Source organism: Drosophila takahashii, chromosome 3R (assembly GCF_030179915.1).
Source record: "Drosophila takahashii strain IR98-3 E-12201 chromosome 3R, DtakHiC1v2, whole genome shotgun sequence".
In the NCBI taxonomy this organism is placed as follows: Eukaryota; Metazoa; Arthropoda; class Insecta; order Diptera; family Drosophilidae; genus Drosophila; species Drosophila takahashii.
Window position 1 is genome coordinate 36,423,058 of NC_091681.1, and position 21,696 is coordinate 36,444,753.

The 21,696-nt window shown below is 39.7% G+C and overlaps 1 protein-coding gene across 1 annotated transcript in view; it reads right to left on the minus strand.

Moving 5' to 3' along the window:
* Positions 1-20,106: 20,106 nt before the first annotated feature.
* Positions 20,107-21,696, minus strand: part of wat (waterproof) — a 31,025-nt gene continuing 29,435 nt past the window's right edge. The window contains exons 7-10 of the mRNA XM_017150722.3: positions 21,308-21,500; positions 21,003-21,242; positions 20,587-20,844; positions 20,107-20,522 (exon numbers count right to left, since the gene is read on the minus strand). Coding sequence (XP_017006211.1) covers positions 20,435-20,522; positions 20,587-20,844; positions 21,003-21,242; positions 21,308-21,500 — 779 coding nt within the window. The 3' untranslated portion in view covers positions 20,107-20,434. The remainder of the gene's footprint in view (positions 20,523-20,586; positions 20,845-21,002; positions 21,243-21,307; positions 21,501-21,696) is intronic.

Below are 21,696 nucleotides of genomic sequence, written 5' to 3' on the forward strand. Positions count from 1 at the left end.
GATGATGATGTTGATTCGCGCGGCCGCTGCGGTGCTGGCCTCATTTTTCCCCGGCTTTTTCCACACTCAGCGCGGTCCGTCGACGCTGGCGGCTTTAGCATAAAATTAACATTAATTTACTTGCGGTCTTTGAAGTTATTGTCGGCCGCCTGGTCGTGTTGCCGTGTTTTTTGTTCTTGTGTTTTTTGAATTATGGAGCCGAGAGAGCCGAGAGCCGCTTTCTTTACCAGCCAGCTTGCCCCATTCTAGATATTGGGCCGAGATCCTCGAACAATGGTGGGATTTTGGGTTGCGCCGCTTATCGAAGCGTGGCACAAATGTTATCGGCCATTTCCATTAATGAGGCGGCCGTTTAATGAATTCTAAAGTGTGAGAGCCAGGATGTATAGTGAGGCACAGGTCCGAAAGTCGGCGCCGTTGAAGGATGTGCGAGCTTTGAAGCTTCGAACTCCGGACTCCGAGTGAAAAGATTTTCGATTTCGGCTTTTCAATTGTTCGCACGGCAGCGGCGCGGCCCAAAACTAATTTGCGGGCAACGTTTTAGGGTGCCGGAAATGGCTAAGGCCATTAGGACGACGGGCCGCAGTCGATTCCCAGTCGAATGCCACACAGAAAGAAAAATGACATAAGATCAGATTGATATGTGCAGGTCGATTATATATTTTGTTAAAGACCCAGTTAATCATATCATTTTGATATGCATAAATATTATGTTTATCTTATTTTACATTATTCGTTCAAAAATACTAAGTTTGGTATTTTAAAAGCGTATTTTTATAACTTTTATGAAATGATAAAAAATCAAATTGAAATGTCTAAATCGTCAATTTGACATTCTTTATCTTACTTTACATTATTTGTTGAAAATATACAAAATTTGATTTGATAAAATATCATGTTGATATTTTTATTGATATGAAATAATGTAGAATTGACCCCATTTCATATCGAATTTTTTTTTCTGTGCAGTCGATGATCCAGGGGATATCCTCGCTTTGGGCCCTAATTCGCTCGCCTGGTGAAAAGTCATCAAATGGCTTATGTGCCCCTTACACATGACGATTTTGGCATTTCGATAAGCCGGCGTAACAAATTTAAGGCCCCTTCTCAACCCCCGCCCATGGTATTGAATTGATTAACTATTTCAATGGCTGGGGCGCCCAAATGTAGGCAACGTTTTATTTTTCTTTTTCAATTCTGTTTTACTTTGTTTTGCAACCTGATTATTGTGATGGATTTTGGTCATTAGGGATTACGCTATAACAACCATAGTAACCTTAAACTCGGTCTGCTTTTAAATCTGCTGATGCTGAGGCAACGGGTCGTATGCGCAATGTGGGAATGACTGGCAAATTGGATGTGAATAGTGAAACTACTGACATGGCCATTCTAATTTGTCTGTTTGGCTTTGCTGGATTATTCTCTCATTAACGATTATGCATTTAGTATGCTCGTGTGTTGGCCACATAACTTAATCAAGCGAATGGTAAATGGAATTTAACACCCCAACTTGCGCGAAAGGGTTCCCCGTTCGCCACTTACTTATTCAAATCAAATCAACAAAATGAGCAGAAGCCACAGGAGCAACTTGCCCTCAGGCAGCAGCAGGCATTTAAATCCAACCCAGACTTATTAAACGGATTAAAATGTCGAGGGTTCTCGGAAATCGGGTAGTAGGCAGTCGCCGAAGGGTCCTTCAGCCAAAGGATTAACTGAATTGGCCGGGCAAATAATTGAAATTGCTTTCCATATTGCATGCTGAATTCCAAATAATATTTACTCCGCACAATTCAAACTTTGGCCGTTCGACCGCCCGAATGTTTGCCATTCGCCGGCGGGCCAAGAGGCCACAAGAAGGCCAGAAGGTGGCAAACAAAAGCGATTTGAAAATAATGCCAAAGACAAATAATATTACCTGTTACACACACAGGCAGAGAATCCATGAACCAACTGATGAGGAGAAAAGAGGGGGTATGAATGGAACGCACTGCCTGCGGCGCTATCGGTTTATTTATTTAATCAACACTCCACAGTTGGCTTAGTGGGTGCTTCCTTTTTTCGGCTGCCTTTAAGCCAAATAAAGTGCGGCGCTTAATCTTTGCCACATTTTATCAATTTAATTATTTCAATTTGAGCGTAAGCAGCGGCAACAACAAGCGACAGCCAGCAGCAGACACACAGAGCCACCCACTAAAACACCCACGCACACACAGAAAAAAATGCCATATTAAATACGATCAATTCTACATTATTTTTTATCAATGTATGATTAATGTCAAATTTATGATTTAAACAGATCACTTTGATATTTTATCATTTCATAAAAGTTATTAAAATACTGTGTCAATATACTAAATATAGTATTTTTTGAACAAATATTGTAAAAATAAGATCAAAATGATCTTTATTCATATCAATTTGATCTTAAAAAATATTAAATTAGCCTGAACATATCAATCTAATCTTATATCAATTTTTTTTCTGTGCATGGGATAAAGGAGCTCCAGTGCTGGTATCCTGCCATCCTGCCATCCTGTTCCTCCTGGCTAAAATGCGCGCAATCTGCGCATCAATAAACGCTTTAATCTCTGCTCTGCCTGCCATGTTGCTGCCGTTTCTGCTGTTGCTGACTTGTTTGCCCTCCGAACAACCAAACCCCTCCGATTCTCGAGCCCTTGTTGTCTGCCCGAGTTGGTCGGGATTGGTTTTGGCCTGGCCTGGTCTGGTCTGGTATCGTACTGCCGTTGAGCTTTGACCTAAAGCGATTCAATAATCAACTGCCAACAATTTTACCGTACTTTACTTTATTTTCACGCTAAACTATCTCAAAGATGCGAGCGCATAGATACGCTACAACGATTTTTTGTGCGGATTGCAGACACACTCCGGCACACACAAATATATATATATATAGATATATATATATATACATTTGTGTGTGTCTAGCCTTAGGCCAAAAGTTACCATACTAACTTGTTTTTAGTTTCGAGTTCGTACGACATCATTTTACTTTAAGCACTTAAATATACTTTGCCCCACCACCAAACCAGAACCAACCAGAGTTGAGTTGAGCAGAGAAACGGAGCCCAAGGCAGGACAACCGCTCCTGCTCCTGCCACGCCCCCTGCTCCTTCCCTCCCTCCCTCCTCGTCATCCTCCAGCGGCTAAGCTAGAAGTATATTCTATTTTATTCCACCATCTATGGGTGGCGGCCACTCGAGCAGTCCACACTTTTTATATCGGCAAACTTTTGTTGCGCGCACAGTTGTTTGTGTTTTTCTTTTGCAGTTTTTCAGTTTGTGTTTCTCTGCTGCCCCCTGCTCCTTGCCTTCCCCTCCTCACCCCAAAAACCATTTGGTCCTTTGGTTTTCGGCTCAGCCAGAGATTTCTTTGGAGCCCACCTACGTTGCGATGCCGCATAGGCCGCTGCTGCCCCACCAGTGTTGGCGGCAATCGATTACCGGAAAGCCAGATTCGGGATAATCACAGTCCGCCATCTGCAAATGGCCGCAGATGCAGTGCACAAAAGATGACAATATCAACTCCTGCAGTTTGTGAAGTCTTTTGTTAGTAATTCACTTCATTGCTCGATTTGGCAAAGAAACTATAGAGATATTATTTATTTTTTAAATGGCCGTAGGTAAAAGATCGGTTTTAAATTTAAGATCTTCATAATATATAGATTTTATTTATTAATTTAAATTGCATAATTTCTACCAAATTATTATTTCATCCGGAGAAAACTAATTAAATATTTTACATTAAAGACCTTAAGCTAAGGTTTTTATTTTTTAGAATTAAATATACTTAATTTATTAACTCAAAAAAAGAAAAATATAAAAATACTTATCAATGAACATATTTTGATGGTTTAAATTAGTAAAGTAAAAGTCAGTTATTAAAGGTTTTACGTACTACACAGGTAACTTTATAGGTGTTGGCCTTGTAAAATATCCAATATGAAAAGATAATTTTTCTAAGTACCTAAAATCATAAAAATAAATTTATGGAAATATATTATCCAAAACTGACTGGAATCCAGCTGCTGCCTCATCTCTTCGCCGCCTCTCGCACTCCTTTGACGCATTTATGGAGCTTTGCCACCCCTCATCCTTTGACTCAGTCCAATCCAGTTCGAATCCGAGTGCCGGCTTCCCCTTCCATCCCCATCCAAAATCCCAATCCCTTCCATCAGTGGCATCCATCCCGAAGGCGGCGTATTGAAAAGCAGCAATGGCATCAAAATCGCATTTGAATTTAGTCGCCCTATTGTCCCCACTCCTTGGGCCACCATTGTTGTTGTTGTTTCGGTGTCCTGCCTCTGTTGCCTATTGCCGGCCACTGTTCTGCTCCTTGGGGGAGAATGGCTGGTAAGGATAAAGGGGGATGGGGGGCTGAGGGTCCTCAGAAGGGGGATTTGCGGGGTCTCACTTCGGGCGGCGCGTAAAGTCAGGCGACCCTTTTAGACTATGCGGCGCATATAAATTTCACTTGAAGGGGGGTGGATGGGTCAAAGGGGGGTAGTCCACCCCCTGTTCTTCAGTTGTTGTTGTTGTGTCGGCGACATCGTTCTCGGCCTTGTGGGGCATTAAGGCAAATCGGGTTTAATTGAAAATAAAAATTCTTAATGGTCTTTAACCCAAGATTATGGTCCTGTATTGCCGACGTCTTTTAGTGGCCTCTTTTATTAAATGGATGTGTGTGCGTGCGACTGAGAGTGTGTAAGTTTGTGTGTGTGTGAGGGTCTATGGTATATGTGTTAGCCGAAAAAAACCCTTTTTGGCCGAGCATCGTCTTCGTCTTTCGTTTCGTTTTCGCCTGCACCATTTTTATGTCGCCGGAAGTGGCGTGTAATCGTTTTTATTTTGTAATTGTTTTAGTGCCACTTCCTTTCGTGTTTTTTATGTGCTCCCTTCCTGCTTTCGCTACCCCCCATCCTCCTCCCGAACTTCCTGCCCTTTTCGGTTTCGGTCCTTTCTCGACCAGGATTTTTTCGCAGCTTCCCTTTTCGGTTTCGGTTATCCATCGTCCATCCTCCATCGTCCATGCTTTTATGTTGTTCGGGCGCCGCGCACTTCTGGGGCCAAATAGGTGGCCTCATAAATCAAATATGTCACAGCAATTTAGGTGTCAGAAATTTTATTTTTTATTTTTATAACATTTTCCCTGCCAAAAAGGAAATGTCCATCGCTATGGCCCCTTCGCGTGGGAAAAGGTCAGCGAAATGCGTAAAAACCCGCAAAAATATTTAGAGCCGTCCTCAATGGACAGCCGCCTTGGGTCCTCGGAGTTAATGGCTCTGCCAAAGGGTGGCCTGCGGGGCCAAATATTTTTCGAGATCCTCTCCAACGAATCGCTCTCAAGAAAACGCAAAATTTAATGAAAAAAGTTTCATAAATATGGCAATGAATTTAATTAAGGCCAACAACAATACAGCAGCAACAGAGCCACAACAGCAGAAAACAGAAAAAAAGTTGAAAACGGTCGGCAGCGAAACACACAACACAAAAACAAGGGCGAAAAAAAAAGGAAAACGGGCAGAAAAATGTCGGAACACTAATTACGCGAATTAAACGTCAAATTACAAAAACAATTTGTTTGCAGTCATTCAACGAAGGAAAATCATAAAGGGGGAAATCGGTCCAAAGTGAAATGGCGCCGCCATCACGCATATGAGGGTTATAACCTGTGACGAGGTAATGAAAACTTGATGGCGTAGCTGGAAATTGCCAAGATGAATTTCTGGCAGTTGGGGATCTGAAGTTTTTATATTAGGAGATTTTACTAGGGCTGTTGGATTAAAGATTTCAATAAGCTGAAAAGGAGGATAATAAATTTATTATGTGACGAACATTTATACGAGCTAATATTTTGACAAAAATATTAAGCTTTTTTATAAACCCTTTTTATGTTTTTTAGGTTATATATTAAATCAACCTTTTTATAAGATTAAATAAATTTATTTATCTCTTTAGTTTTAATATTTTTAATATTTAAAATGTTTGCTTTCCTTATAAATTACCTTCAATACTCACCAATCTCTTGGTTTCTTAACCACACAAATGGCAAGCACACAAATCAAAGGTTAAGTATATTAATTAAATGGCGATTAACCCCGTTTAAGTTCTCTGATGCTTATCCAATCCAATTAGGTCACATCTCCATGAGAATAATCAAATTCACGCCTTGCTACTCTTCGGGCCTAATGCCCAATTATCCTTGCCTAATCTATCAGACACATGTAAATTTTCAAGCCCCTGTTAACAAGGGGTTAATTAATTGCCTACCCACTCTTAGCAAACACACATGGCATAGTTTGACCCAAACAAACTTTTCCAGCTTTTCCAGGCGGGAAAACTTATTCAAATGATTTTTCCACGCTCAAGCACCATCAAGAGATAATCACTTTATTAATACCACAAAATATAATGTGTGGGCGCTCTCTCTAATATTCCCAGAGATTGAATCGTCTGGCCATAAAATCATTTGGCTCATAACGAGCCATAAGCTAATAATGAATACAATTCCTATTAAGCTCTCGCCCCTAATTGAAATCCTCCCCCGAAACGAGAACAAAGTCGAAACATTGAAACATGGAAACTGTTTCGGTCGAATGTCAGCGAATTAAGTCTAATTACGCTCGAGTCTGGAGCGATGATGAAAAATGTTTTGGCACACGCTGTCAACGTGGGTGAAAGTTTCGATGGGCTGGGTATATAGAGCGCATCAAAAGCAGCCGCATCATCGAAAACGCGATAGAGATTCATTAAACGAGGCCAGAAGCAGGAGGTCCACCACCCCCCCTCCATTTCATGGTCAAATGTTAATGAATCTATAGGTCGGTTGGTTGGTCGACTGGCTGGAAAAGGGGGCGTGGCTGGTCGGGGCAGTACATCATTGTAATTGAGTGTTCATTAGTGGGCCAGCCAGGAACGAATTGAGGCCCGGCTTATTGGCTCCGGCCTCATCGACTTCACCATCGACTCCTTCGACTGCGGCTATCAAATCATCGGTACAACGTCATTAACATGCCCGCCAATGAAGCAGTCAAGCCGAAAGCCGAAAGCCTCACAATCTTTGGCACCCTTATAGCTCCCACACCCCCCACTGCTAATCCAACCCCAAGTAAACCCCGCACACATCCTCATTATCGTCATGAAATCATCATCTTTATGCGCTAATATTTGTGATGTGCTCGCCAAGTTTCGCCAATTTCATTGTACATTAAAGACGCGGCAGGGGTGGGGTTATAGGGGGGTTTTTATGGGGGTGTCTGACTTAGTCAAGAATCTGCGAAGGGCCACTCGCTGCCGGTAAGTGAAGTTTACAAATATAATTTTGTAAATGTGCGTTATGCCAATGGAATGAAAGAAAGGGACGCCCGAAACGAACTCTTTTGGAAACAGGGGTGGCGAACAAAAAGGGGGTCTTGGGGTTAGGAGTGAAACTTGAGCCAAGAGTTACAACAACAAATTGCTGTCGGTGTTGTTGTGCTTAAGTTTTTTGGCAGCGCGAAACATCTGACTGGGATTTGATTAATTCTGAAGTCGGTTTAACGTCTAAGGGGGGTTTTTTTGGGGGATTCAGGAAAGGGGAAGGGGGCACAGCTTATTCATTTCGCTGCGGCTTCAGTCTGTCGGGTTAAACTTTGACGAGCCAGCGGGTTGGGGAGCCGTGAGCCATGTTGCTGGGCATCCGGCAGACGTTAAATCAAAAGTAGCTCGAGTAACAAGTTTGATTATAAAATGCAACAACTGTAAATGTTATGACGGCGGAAATTTGTGGCAAGCAGCAAAGGGGGGTAGTTGGGGGGAATTTCGGGGAATGTAGTGGGTAAATGTGGTTATATCTGCTGCATTGTTTGTGGCACTTGGAGCTCAACTCATCCCATGGACCCAATCAATTATTTATGAAAAGCGTCTTTAAATTACAGCTACTGATTGTTTTCACTCGGAAAAAAGGAAGAAGAAATTAGAAAAAATATTTATTATTATTAGACAATCACTTAGGTAAATGGAGTATATTCTGTAATTAATAAATTTAAATACAAATAAATGTATCTGTTGGTATTATGTAAAATGCTCAAGATTTAAAACTTAAAAACTTTTTCTTATTTTATGTGCGATTATAAAATGAATCAATACTAAAAAATATATTATATTGGAATTGGTTTAATATTAGTGAGGTGCTTAAAACTTAAACCTTTTAAATTTACCCTTATTTAAAGCGCAATTATAAAATGGTTAAATTTTAAAATAAATAGGTTAAATTTCGAGATCTAGTTTTATATAATTAATAAATACTGAAATAAATTGAATAAAAATATATAATATTTTCTGTGAAGTGCTCAAGTCTTTAGAACTTTTAAACTTATCAATCAAAATCAAAATTTCCATTGCTTATTTAATGCGCGATTATCTTTTGAAAATTGCAAGTAAACAAGAGAACTTTGTTGCCCCATTTTGGGGGGGGGTTCTGTCCAAAGCCGGCTTAATTGGCCTCCGATTGGACAGTTATTGGGTAGAGTGGTCAAACGTGTGTAAATAACTTTTGCCACTTGCCGGCACTTTATGGATAAGACTGCCCAAAAGCGACACATAATCAAAGATAGCTTTGCAGCTTGTTCGGCTGTGTGTGTGTGAATAGGTATGTGAGTGTTGGTCTCCGGTTGAGTGACAGTCAGCTCTTAACTCTCAACTCTCAACTCCCAACACTCCACTTCAGTTGCAGCTCCAACTGATAGTTAATTTCTGTCATTTACTGGAGAATGAGAACGAGAAGGGGATAGAGATAGAGATGGAGAAAGAGAAAGAGAGGGGGAGATAGAGGGTAGAACGCTCCGGCTGAGTGCATTTGTAGCCTTTGCTGTTGCAACTTGAATTATGTGCATGTCATTGTCTAACTACACTCGCATAAAACTCATTTTCCATTTGGAGAACGCTCTCGGTTGCTCGCAGACCTACTCCTCGTCCTCCATGTCCTGATTTTGGTCCTTCGGACTGGGCCATCGTCATTATCATTCAGCTATCCAACTGCGACAACGATCAGACAAACAAAAATAGGGAAAAATACAAAAAATACGAAAAATACGAGCCAGAGTTGCTCGCATCTCTACCCTTTTCACTGCAAACACAAAAATAAATTAGAATTGAAATAATTCCGTTGCGAAACTTTGTTCCTTCTCGCTTTTATTTTCATTTTTTGGTAGTTTTTAATAAAGCAAACGGCGCTGTGCAAACTTTTGACCAGCGGCAACGCTGCGTATGGGCAATATGCAAAAATGCCAGCGGACCCAGCTCAACTTCCTCACTTGATGCTCCTCCCTTCTCCTCGTCAGTGGAGCCAACAGCTTTTGCGGTCGGAATTGTGGCAAACAAGCAAACAAACAAACAAACAAAGCAATAAGGAGCGCAGGCAGGAAACAGGACTAGAGGAATAGGTCGCAGGACGCAGGACGAGCCGAGAGATCCAGATATAAATAAATAAAAGTTCAAGGATGCGTGCGCTTTTATCTTCTTGGTCTTTTGCCGCTGATTCCACTTGCTTTGCTTTCGTTTTTCATTTTTCCGGCGCTTTTCTATATTTTTTTTTCTCGCTTTTTTCGCCTCATTCACGTTTTCATATTTTGTAAATAGCCAAGCGAAAATGTTCCTCCGTCCGTCGCAAACTTTTTGCGGCAATTTAAACTAATGATTTAACATTTTGTGCGGCTTTGTGCGTTTGTATGTTGTTGGAGGACATTCGCATTCATTCGATTCGGGACTCCTCTCCCTCTTCAGCCCTCTCTTCATTCATGTCCTGTCGAGACGACGAGTCGAGGGTCGGTCAGCAAAACCGCAATTTGAATATATAAATATATTTTAATGATGTCGCCGCTCATTAATCATAATCTATTCATTAATTTTAGCCTCCTAGCCTGACATATCCGTTGGCCAGGGGCGGTGGTGAAAAGAGCAGGGGGTGGGGATTTTCTCTAGGATGTTTTACAAACAAGTGAAATGTGTATGGCTATCTCTGGCATACCTTTGTCCCAAACAAAGTGCAGATATACAGATGGCGGAGATTTAAACTCAAACATGACATCACAGCTAATTAACGAAAATATCCTTACCCAAACCAGCGCCACCACCTGGCCAATTAGTAGGGGAAAGAACGGAACGGAAAAGCGCCGCTTTCCCTAATGACAAATTTTTTCGTACATATAAATTATGCATTAGCCAGCGGCAATCTCGGCGCGAAAAGCTGTTAAATATTTGAAAAATATTTAGCGCTGAGCTCAGCTGGGCCCCCAAGTTAAACTGAGCTGAGATTTCCAAATAGGCGACAGTTGGCGTTTTTCGATACACCTCAAGAAAAAAGGGCAGTTGAAATGGGAAGACCTGAAAGTATTGCTTGAAAAAATATCGACAGTTTGCTATTTCTTTAAAACATCGATATTATTGAATCGATTTTGTCAAAATATAAAAAATATCTATAATTTGTCTCAGTTTTTAATTTTTTTAATTTTTCAAACATTTTAATAACATTAAACAAATATTATTTTGATAACTCGGCACATCTAAAATTGATAGCCCAGTATCATAACAAATTCGTCATCATATAATATCAATCTCTTTTGTAAAAGTGTAAGGGGGCGGACCTGGGGGCGTGGCAGCTACAGAAAATGTGTCCCATTAGCCCGTTTTTATTAAATTCAAGTCACAGTTGTCCGGTTCGGATCGGTTCGGTTGGATGGTAGTGAAATCGGGAGTTCAGGGGCGGACACTATGGTGGATGGATGGAGTCTCCGAGAAATCGAAGCAGGATAATTTGTCACCAACGAGCAGCTAGACAGAAGCGAAGGAGCGAACGAGATGGCGAGAGAGAGGGAAAGGGGAGAGGGCCTGGCAAAATGGTGAAACATTAAATTTGGCAAATAAATGGACACTTGTTTGTCATAACGCTGCAAATGCGCCCAAATAAAATGGAAAATGAAAATGAAAAACCAAAAAAGGAAAAGCGAACGAATTGACGGTGTGACGGCAACGGCGAGATGGCGATGGCAACGATGTAATCCAAACAAACAAAAAACAGGGAGGAAAAAATGTTAAAAATGAAAAACAAGACCATTACCATTGGTGCAATAAAGTAGAAAACAACCAGAGCAACTATTATTATTATTCAGAGACGACCCAGGGAATATCCTGTAAAGGAAGTAGAGTTACTTGAAGCTGTATATATTTTTAAATCAAAAATATCTATATTTTATAACTTTAAAACGGAAAAAAAAACAATTTTTTTATAATTATCGGTTTCCTACTCAAACTTGAAATTTATCTAATGGATATAACATTTATTGTTAGCAAATGAAAGCATTCCAGTTAAAATAAACCAGACTAAGAGGTAACCTTAAAAAGTACATTTCTATTTAACCAAATACAGTCGAAATGTTTAATTGGTGTCCTTGCATAAATAAAGTTAAATAAAGAGCTTTGTGTAAATTATTCAAAAAACTTGACAAATTTTAATTGGGTTTTCCTTGTATGATGTATTTTTTTCAAACACGTAGTCAAACATCAAAAAACATTTTTTTTGTAAAATATTTGGTAATAATATTGGCAGTTACCCAAATTCCTATGGTCCGATCTCCTAATCCCTGAGCACTGGCCAAATCCCTGGTTCAAAGATCCGTTTCCATTATGACCTTATCGCTACATTGAATCCGATGCTGTCAAATCAATAAGGCAAATACTTTAGTGCCCTTCCATTCCAATATGCCTCAATTTGTAGCTGCACCGCATCTAGAAGGCAAAAGAAGAAGCTAAACCGAAAGAAGTAAGGAGGAAGAGGAAGCTGGAGGAAAGGGGTGAACAAAAGAGGGAGGCGGACGGACAAGAGTGCGAGCAAAGCGGCAAATACAACGACACGAGGAAACGGCAAATGGCAATGGCAAAAAGTAAATAAATCGCTTCAAATTTTCGCATGGATTGAGGGGCTAGGGGTGGAGGGTGCAGGGGGCACGGGGCTTAGGGGGAGGGGAACGGAGAATAGGGGTAGGGAATTGGAACCCAAAAACTGCTGAGCTCAAAGCTGAGCAGAGACCAAAAGGCGACAGAGGAGAAGAAGTTGAAGGCGATGGCAAAAGTTGCAGTTACACTGGGAAAAAAATTATCTTCAATAATGATATAATGTCTTTTTTATTAAAAGTATTTAAAAATTCTAAATTTCCCACAAAAAAAAACTTTTTCCTCAAAGTAGGCAAAAAAAATAATTTTTTTCTTAAAAAAGCATGTAGAATTTTTCGTAAATAGAAGATTTCCTGTTTCTTTTTGTAAAAACAAATATTGCTACGGGTTTCAGATCTCTGATACTAATATTTCCCCATAGGATATTACAGATATTACTATTATATTACTTTTTCAAGTGTACCCACCGATAGAGGGCGCCTTTTTGCTTCTTTATTGTTTTTGTTGCTGCTTGTTATTATTGTTGTTTGCTGGTTTTGTTGGTGTCGTAGGTTGTTAAAGGTTCTGCTCACTGCGAAGGATCTGGGGACAACCAGGGACACTTTCTGCGTAGCGTGGCATGTACCAGGTGCAATCTATCGATTCGCTGTTTCACTCCCCCATCGTGCGTCTCCCTCGCTCCTTATCCCTTGCTCCCTTGCTCCTTTGCTCCTTCTCGCCTTGTCGCCTGCTCCTTGTTTGCTATTTGTGCTCGTTATGGTTGCTGAAGCTGCCGCGCTGTTGTTGCTGCCTTTGCCGTTGTTGCAGTTGAAATATTTACGACGTACGTTGGACTATTCCACTATTTGTAACACCCTGAGATGGGGGCCTCGACACACGCACAAATGCTACCCGGAAACTCGCTGAAAGCAGGGGTATATTTGCTTTAATATCAATCTAGATTTTGTCAGAACACCAAGTTGAACAAAGCAGAACTTTACCTGGAAAACTAGTTCTTCAACTTTTAGAAAAAATAATGAAATGGTTTTGGAAAAAATTTTAAGTTAATTGAATTCACTAGGATTTTTAAAAAAAGAAAAAAACAAAATTTAAGTTTTTATTGACACAATCAATTCATTTTAATTTACATATTTTTTCCGGCCCCCTTTTGTGTTGGCGATTAAATACCAGTTTACCCAAAAAATAAGCAACATGATAAAATTATTTTTAACTTTATCTCAGTTTGTATAAAAACATATTTGTTTATGTGATTGAAGAAAAACGAAGTCCCGAAACCGCGAATGCACTTCCGCAAACACACAAATATGCAGTATTTTTTATACTTTGAACATATTCTGCATGTTATTAAACCCATAAAGTTTTTCGACAGATTAAAAGACCCAGCTCTTATTTACCAAAGAATGCAGCAGAAATTAATTTAATAAAAAAGAATAAACCGAGGGTTATAATATGAATATGCCGGGTATCTAACAGTTTCAAAACTCCTCTTTGGATATTTTACTTTTTTTCCTTATTGTTAAACCCCCTTCAAACCCCCTTCTTCCAGTAGTCGGTTGTGCATCAGTTTCTGTATTTTTGTATTTTTCAGTTCTTATTGTTGGCTGGTTTGCCAGGACGAAAGCGAAACCAAAGGGGAATACACAGTAATAAAATAACAAAATAAGAGAAAAAGTAAGAAAACCAAACAAGACGCGTCCTGCTTTCATTTATAATTTTATTTATTTTTTCAATGCATTTGGCGTAAATAAAGAAGTAAAGCGTTGGCAAAATACAAAAGGCGAAAAACAAGAAAGAAAGGAATAGGGGAGGGGATCGGAGAGGAAAACGGTAGAGGAGCCGTGGAAGCTGCGGAATAATTTGTGCAAATTTTATGTGCGGCACTTTTCATTATTTGCAAGAACAAAAATGCTGAAGAAAAAATAAGAAGGCATAGAGTCAGACAAGTGATGGCAAAGGCGAAGAGTTGGAGGAGTATTTTAATAAAACCGTACACGGGGAGAAATTGGGGGGTAAAGTGGGGGGTTGGGGGACACACGCATAGAGTTTCATAAAGGCAAAGAAAGCAATTGAGTTGCGTTGAAGTGGCATAAAGTAGTGGCAAGTGGCGGTTGGGAAGTTGTTGTTGCTGCTGTTGTTGTTGTTGTTGCCCCGGCTTGGCTTGGCTTGCTTTTTAACCATTTTTGTTTGGTTGCTGCGCTCACCGTTCAGCGTTCTCCCTTCAGCCGCACAAACACACACACACGCGCTCACTGGCTAACACACACAATATAGCCATTGCCAAAATAATAGCACTTAATTATTAAAGAACTTTTCAAAAGAGGTAATACCTTTATTGTTTTGTTTCCAATCAATAAATTATATGAAAAGCGTTATAGTTTTATTAGTAAGCTAATGTAAAGTTTGATTAAGGTGTTCATATTTTTTTTGTAGTAATTCTTTATTAAATTAAAATAATGATCGAAGGCTTTTCTAATACATTTCTAGTTAACAAAAGGATATTTACAGTAATCAAAAGCTTTGGAATTAAAAAAAAAACATTTAAATAGTGAAAAATGGATTTCTATTTAGTGTTCGGTAATTAATATATAAATTTTAATAATATTCGAAAGCTTTTCTTACAACAACAACTTTCCTGCAACAAATGGATATTTACAAAAATCAAAAGCTTTTCTAATAAAACAACTTTAAATCGTGAAAAATGTATCTCTATTTAAAAAACATTTAAAAATACAACTTGGACTTTATATCTTGGCTATATTATCTCAACCCCAGCTGTTCTTATAACGAGCAGGAGAGACCAGGTAGATCCTGATGCGGAGAGCTCCTCCTGGGTTGTAATGGGAAATGAAATGAATGAATGAGCATAAGCACTTTTTTGTTTGTCTCTGTGTTTGTTTGTCTGTGGTGGCTTCCTTGCTCAACGCGTGTGTGTGTATTTTCTGGGATTGTGTGCGTTTGTGTGTGTGTGCTTGTGGCCGCAGACTCAGACGGCAGAACAGAAATGATGCACTTCAAATTAAAATGCGAATGCAAGCGAAAACTTCAAAAGAAGCACTAGAACAGAAAACAGAAGCGCAAACGAGATACTAATAGACAATGCCAAATGCTCGGGGATCTCTTTCTATCCATGGATCTGTGGCTGTATGTGTGTGTGTGAGTCAGCCGAAAAGGGGGCGCTGGTCCTTGGTAGGCGTGGTCGTTTCATTGAATTGAAGGACCTACCATAAACACACTAACACACTGTCCCAGCGAAAGTGTCGTCGTCCAAGTGTGTATGTGTAAGTGTATGTTTGTATGTGTGTTAGTGCAGCCAGCGAAGGATAAAGTTAGCGACGATGACGAAGCAGGACTTACAAATGCACTCTGCCCCTAGAGATGGTCTGATATCCTTTTTTCTAAATAAATTTAGAAATTAAATAGCAACAAACCATATTTAATTTAAATTCATAAAAACCTTTTATCAAAAATCAATGCATTACACTCTCATCAATGCTTTGACACACTCAATGTCATTTTTTTGTGTTTATCCAAGCTTTGATTTTGACATATCAGATGTCCCATCAAAAAATGTGGTTCGATGATGTGATTGGTAATTTAATAACGTTTGAGTAAATTTAATTAACAGCCACGTTAGAAGTGGAAAAGGGTTTCTACACACAAAAAAAAAACTTGGTAATATCAACTGTAATAATTGTCAAACAGGCCCCAACCAGCAAAATTGTCAATTCTACTAAGTAAATAGTCATTTCACAACAACAAAATACACACAATTACCAAAGACACAAACCCAAAGCAAAAACAAAATACACGTAACTATTTTAATAGTTACGTAACTATCTTTGTTGGTCAATTTTACCAAGCAAATTATTTTGTGTGTAGCAATAAACAGGCCTTAAATTACAAATTAAAAAATATAACCAATTTTATACAATTTACCAAATGATTTCTGCGGTAACAGGTCGTATACGTAATTTTAGACGACGTTCACTTGATTAATTTAAAAGTTTTAATTTTAAATACCTAATAATAATTTCAGTGCTAACATGTCGTATACGTAATTTTTGAAGATGGGTACTTGATTAATATAAACAAGTTGGAATTTTATTTACCTAAAAATACCAACGTTTAAAATTTGGCAAAAGATGAGTTATCTTTTCGTACAGAATACTTTTTATATTTGGGAGTAGAAAAATCCAAGCCAATTGCCTGTTTATCCCAAAAGGGATCGGCTAACGTCCCTTCATCCATTTGCCATTTCGCAAAACGTTTTCGAACAACTTAAGCCTGATTGTGGGCCATCATGGCAATCGTTCAAAATCGCTCCGGAATCTGGATCCCAGCCGCAATTCGACTAGATTCGATTCGATTCAATGCGATTCAATTCGCTCCTTCGATCCAATCACGTCTTCGGGCACGAACGAGGTCACGCGCCCATCCCTAATACAAATGCACTTTGGACGTGGCCGACGCGCGCTAAATTCGCCTTAATTCACTTTTCATACAAAACAGGCAGCAGCACAAAAGCACGCCCCACACGCGCACACAGACGCAAACAGGGGGTGGGGGTTGCACCCCCACACACACACACACACTGATAAACAGGGACAGGGACACAAACACCCTCACACAGAAGCAAATGCATGTTTGTTGTAATTAATTTAAAATATTATTACAAGAGCGCGCGCGAGCGCTAAACTAAAGAAGGAAACAGAAACAGGAGACGAGGAAAAGGATTCCAGGGGGGTAGGGGTGGCACCACCCAAGGGGGTGGGGAAAGAGGAGCAGACAGTGACAAGGCAACGTTAAATAATTATAGCCCAAGCGAACTGCAAACAGAAGGCAAACAAACACAGTGGCAGCAAACAGCATGAGAAGCGAACGCGAACGAGAGGGATGTGGCTAAATAACCGTATGCTGCTTTTCGCTCTCGAAACTAAAAATCCCCAACCCCGAAACCCCAGACTCTCGGGGGCCAACTTTATTTTTAATTGACGCGACAACAAGCAAAAACAGCAAATCATTAGCTGCATCCGAAAAGAATGGGTTAAAGGGGGTAGGAAAATGGGTGGAGTGCGAGTTTCTGAAAGTCTGCCAAAAATACCAGCAAAAAATAACGCAAATCGAAATTAAAAAGGTTCCTACGGCAAAAAAAATGTAAGAAAGTAATAAACGTAAAGCTATTACAAAATCTGATAATGGTCTGAGGGCAATGGCAATGAGGCAGACAAATAAACGCATGCCGGCCCGGCTAACACACACACACACAGACAAGCGAAAAGGATATTAAAAAGAGAGAGCTAGAACATTGGAGAAAGAGAAAGCAAAGAGAAAGCGGAACGAGTGATTTTGGAACACTACATCAAGCCGAAAATCCAATTTGCTGAGCCAATTTTTGTAGAGCAACTTTTTGATTGCTTATGATATTATAAATATGAACTATTTTTAAGAATTTTAAATTTTTATTCGCTTTTTAAGCACCAAAATTATACCACATTTTAAATATAATATAATGTGGCCTACTTTTAGGAAGACAATAAATTGTTTTAGAATTTGTAAACTGATTATAATTTAAATTAAATTATTATAATTACAATTTTCTATCACATTTTAATAGCGATCATTTGGTATAAATTTTTCTGTGTACAATAATGCAAGGCATCGAAAGCGTAACAAAGTGCAGAGCGGCCATAAAAAGCGTTACAATATGCCCTGCCATGGCAGCAACATCGGATGCAACATCTAGTGCCATGCAGCAACAGCAACATCTACAGCAGCAACATCTAGAGCAACGGCAGCAACAGCAACAACAGCGCCAGGAGCAACATAAACATTGAGGCGCGCGTGCTGCGACGGTTGCCGCAATATTAATTTCACGAATGAACAACCCTTGAATAAGCATGCACTTCATGTACCGTTATTATGGTCCAGCTACGTGAGAGGATTCGTATTTTGGTTCGTATTTCGTTCTCTTTCGAGAGAGCGCGAGATTCCCGAAATCAAACTCTCTCAATCAAAATCTCTCTCTGAAAGCTTTCGTCCTTTCGTTTAGCTTCGTTTAATCAGCCGAACCGAAGTATCTGCGTGTGTGTGTGTGAGTGCGTGTAAGGAAGCCTCTGTTTGTGTTTGTGTGTTTGAGGCCAGTTGCTTTTTCATTGTGCATTTCCCAGAGGTGCATTTTTCTGAAAATCTAATTTGAGAGATTGAGATTGTTTGGTCTTTCAATGTTCGTGTTGCGACGCTTGCAATTTCTGGCCAGCCAGTCAGTCCCTATATAGAATATATACATATATGTGTGTGGCATATATTTATGCAGCAGTAGCAGTAGCAGCATATCGGGGAGTTATGGTCTCGTCTACGAAATACTCCAAGTCACAGTCACACGCTCACTTTAATTGGTACAGCGCGCCGCAACGCTGTGGCAATTTCTGTTGAAAAATCTACATGGGAGATTTGGCAGCAGCAACTGTAATGGCACCAGCCGCAGTAAAAGCAGCAAAAGCAGCAACAGCAGCATCTGCAGAAGCAGCAGCAACAGCAGGAAAAGCAGCAACAGCAACAGCAATCCAGTGAAATCCGCATGGCAGCGACTTCAATCATTGCGCGCCACGCTCGCTGCGGTTTGACAAACATTTTTCACAGAATGTGCGAAGGCAACCGCCAAACGCCCCAGCACCCAAACTCCTTGTTTAATGGCACACTGTCACAAAAATAATTAAGTTTATAAGTTTAAGCTGCTCTATAATTAAAATTAAAAAGTAAACAAGCATTTCGGAATTTTAAATTTAATTTTAGAATCGATTTAAATGCATTTTATATCTAAAAAAAATTAGTTTTTATATTTAAGATTTAATTGAAAAGTTAAGAAGCATTTCAGAATTTTTAATATCATTTTAAAATTGAATTAAATGTATTATATGTCTTAAACTTTAAAAGGGTTTGCAAATTGGCTTTTCAAAACTATTAAAAATCTTTTTGAGGTTGCTCAAAAACTACTGAGGGATTAAACTACTTAGCTCAGTTAATTTCTATAAAAATTATTGCAATTTTTCCAGTGCATAGCAGCAGAATTCCCACTCCTTTGGCCTTTGCCCGTCCCTTACTTATTCGTGTATGTTTGATGAGTATGCGAGAGTTTTATGGCTGTATTGGGAATGAGCTGTGAGCAGGAGGCGGAAGCTGGGAAATCAGGGAAGGGTAGATCCTGAAATGAGGGGCATGAGGACCTGGAGGACCAGGAGACCATGGAGGGGGACGAACGACAGGCTTTGGCTTTGGCTTCACTTTGGCGCCTCTTCACGGGGACTACTGACTACTGTGTGGAGGCTGATTGGGTTATGCTGTGATTTTAATTTTGAAATCATACGAATGCGAGTGCTGCTGCAATGCAAAGCGATACGATACGATACATGTGCGGATTTATTTATGCACGTATACATACACACCAAAAAAAATATAAAAAAAAGAAGAAAAAAAATGTGTGTTTGTGTGCGAGCGTAAAGCGATAAAGCGCCTTACAGGATTTTGCATCGGACTGCTGCTGTTCGCAATTTGATAAGCTACCTCTGGGCATTATTTTTACGACTCTTTTTGCTTCTCCACACAAACACGCCTGCAAATATGCAATAAAATATTCCGATTTTAAGCTGGTGTGTAAATCAAACGAATCTTATTGTTTTCAATTTGTGCTCATTCGAATTTTCCCCCCTTGTTTTTCTGCTTTTCCCCCACAAGTCTCAGTCTCGGCTTATACGTTCAGTCAATTGAGAATCTCTCCGACACTTGATCCCATAGAAATGGCAGACAGAGGAGTCATAAGCAGGCATCAATCGAGTGGGGAAAGAAGTTGAAGGTTACCTACCGTTGAGTGAGATGTGCCTGCAAACCGAAAAATACATGTATTTAAAAGTCAGGCCACATTTATTAAGCATACGCACTGGTGAGCAATTTAAGCACTCATTTAAAACGAGCTTTTTCATTCAATGCTCGCAGTAATAAAATGGAATTTCAGTTTCAATTAAAGAATTTGTTTGTCCCACTTTAAAGAGGAAAATATATTCTTGTTTGTTTATCAAGTAAACGACTTGTTGGGCCAATGAATTATTTTTATTAGTTATAACTGAAATAAAATATTTTTATTACTTAATAAATAAAAACCAGTATATTTTTCCCAAACAAAATGTGAAGCAGTTTTTATTGTACTTGTAATCGATCATCTACATCCACATTACGCCATCGACTTTAGCAAATTTACATTTAGAGACGTACGAACTAAGCTATACAAGATTCGGATAAAGCGTTTCAAACATATGACTATGGGCGTATGGATATGATACAAACATACAAACGATATACATATATACGATACATACAGCTATAACTAACAACTATTGCGGAAACGGAAATGTTAGAGTTTGCGCCGAAAGATTAGAGGAGTAGATTGAGTAGAAGATATGCCCTAAAATGATATCGAAAGATTAAGTAAACGGGTCCTATAAAAAGAGCTTGACGAGGGCATAAAGCGCCCAGGCAGCTAAAGCGTAGAAAACACCCAGTGTCGTATAATGCAGGACCTTCAACCTGGAAAGGTAAATATTTACGATAGTAAAAAAAATAAATAAGAGAGAACTCAATGGATACACACCTCTCGTAGCGCTTAATGGACTCGGGAATATTACTGGGATCATCCTTGACCACATACAAACGCAGTCCGTAGAGACTGACGCGGAACAGATTGGTCCAGTCCAGATCGCGCATATCGAAGGAGAAGAGCCTCTTATCCCGATCATCGAGCTTTTCAGTGAGTTTCCTGACATTATCGTTGTCGAAGCGGAATTCGTTAGAACTGAAGTACTTGAGGACATTGCTCAGTTTGTGGATCTTGCGGTAGATCTTCATCATTCTGTAAGTGAACCAAAAAAATTTTGATTTATATTCTGGCATATCGTTTTCACCATGCAATACCGATTTCCCTTTCTCTGAGATTCGAAATAGAGCGAGCGATCATCTTTTCATATCATTTTTTTTTGAGAATAAAATATATAAAAATAAAAAACCCACCTGGGCTTCTTGCCAATTATCACCATAATGGCGTCCATAACCAGGGCGGGTAGAGTGTGGTAGAGGAAGCACAGGATGTGGTACTGCCACATGTGCGGGACAATGGTGAAGCGCGGATACCAGATGGACTTGCGCATCGGAATGTCACAGCCGTACTCAAAGCCATCCTCCATATAGCGCCGCCAGGTGACCATGTTCTCGGCATCCGGGACATAGTTGTAAATCGGGGGAGTCTCGTACCTGCAAGTTTTAAATTAATACATATTAATTATCATTATTGACTCAGTTAATATAGTTATACTCACTTGTTACGCGCTATATCCCAGGCACTGGCCAAAAGGGCATTCACGCACATATCCACCGGTACAATGTGCGCCTTGTTGTCCATGTCGCCGGTAAAAACACGTAGAACTCCGGATCCAATGCCCACAATAACTCCACAGGGACCGTACATGTTGTCGATCCAGCCAGTAACCGGTTCGCGGTAAGTGGTGATCACTGTATATGAAATGAAATTAATAAAAATATATTTACACTCAATTTGTTATACTACAACTTAAATATATACCAAACAAAAGAAGACATAACACATGTTCTTATACCATTTTTAGCCAGCTCATTCAGCACCCTCTAGAACCGGTTCTAAGCACGCCAGCAAATCATTAATAAATTGCAGCTGGTTTGACTAACAAAA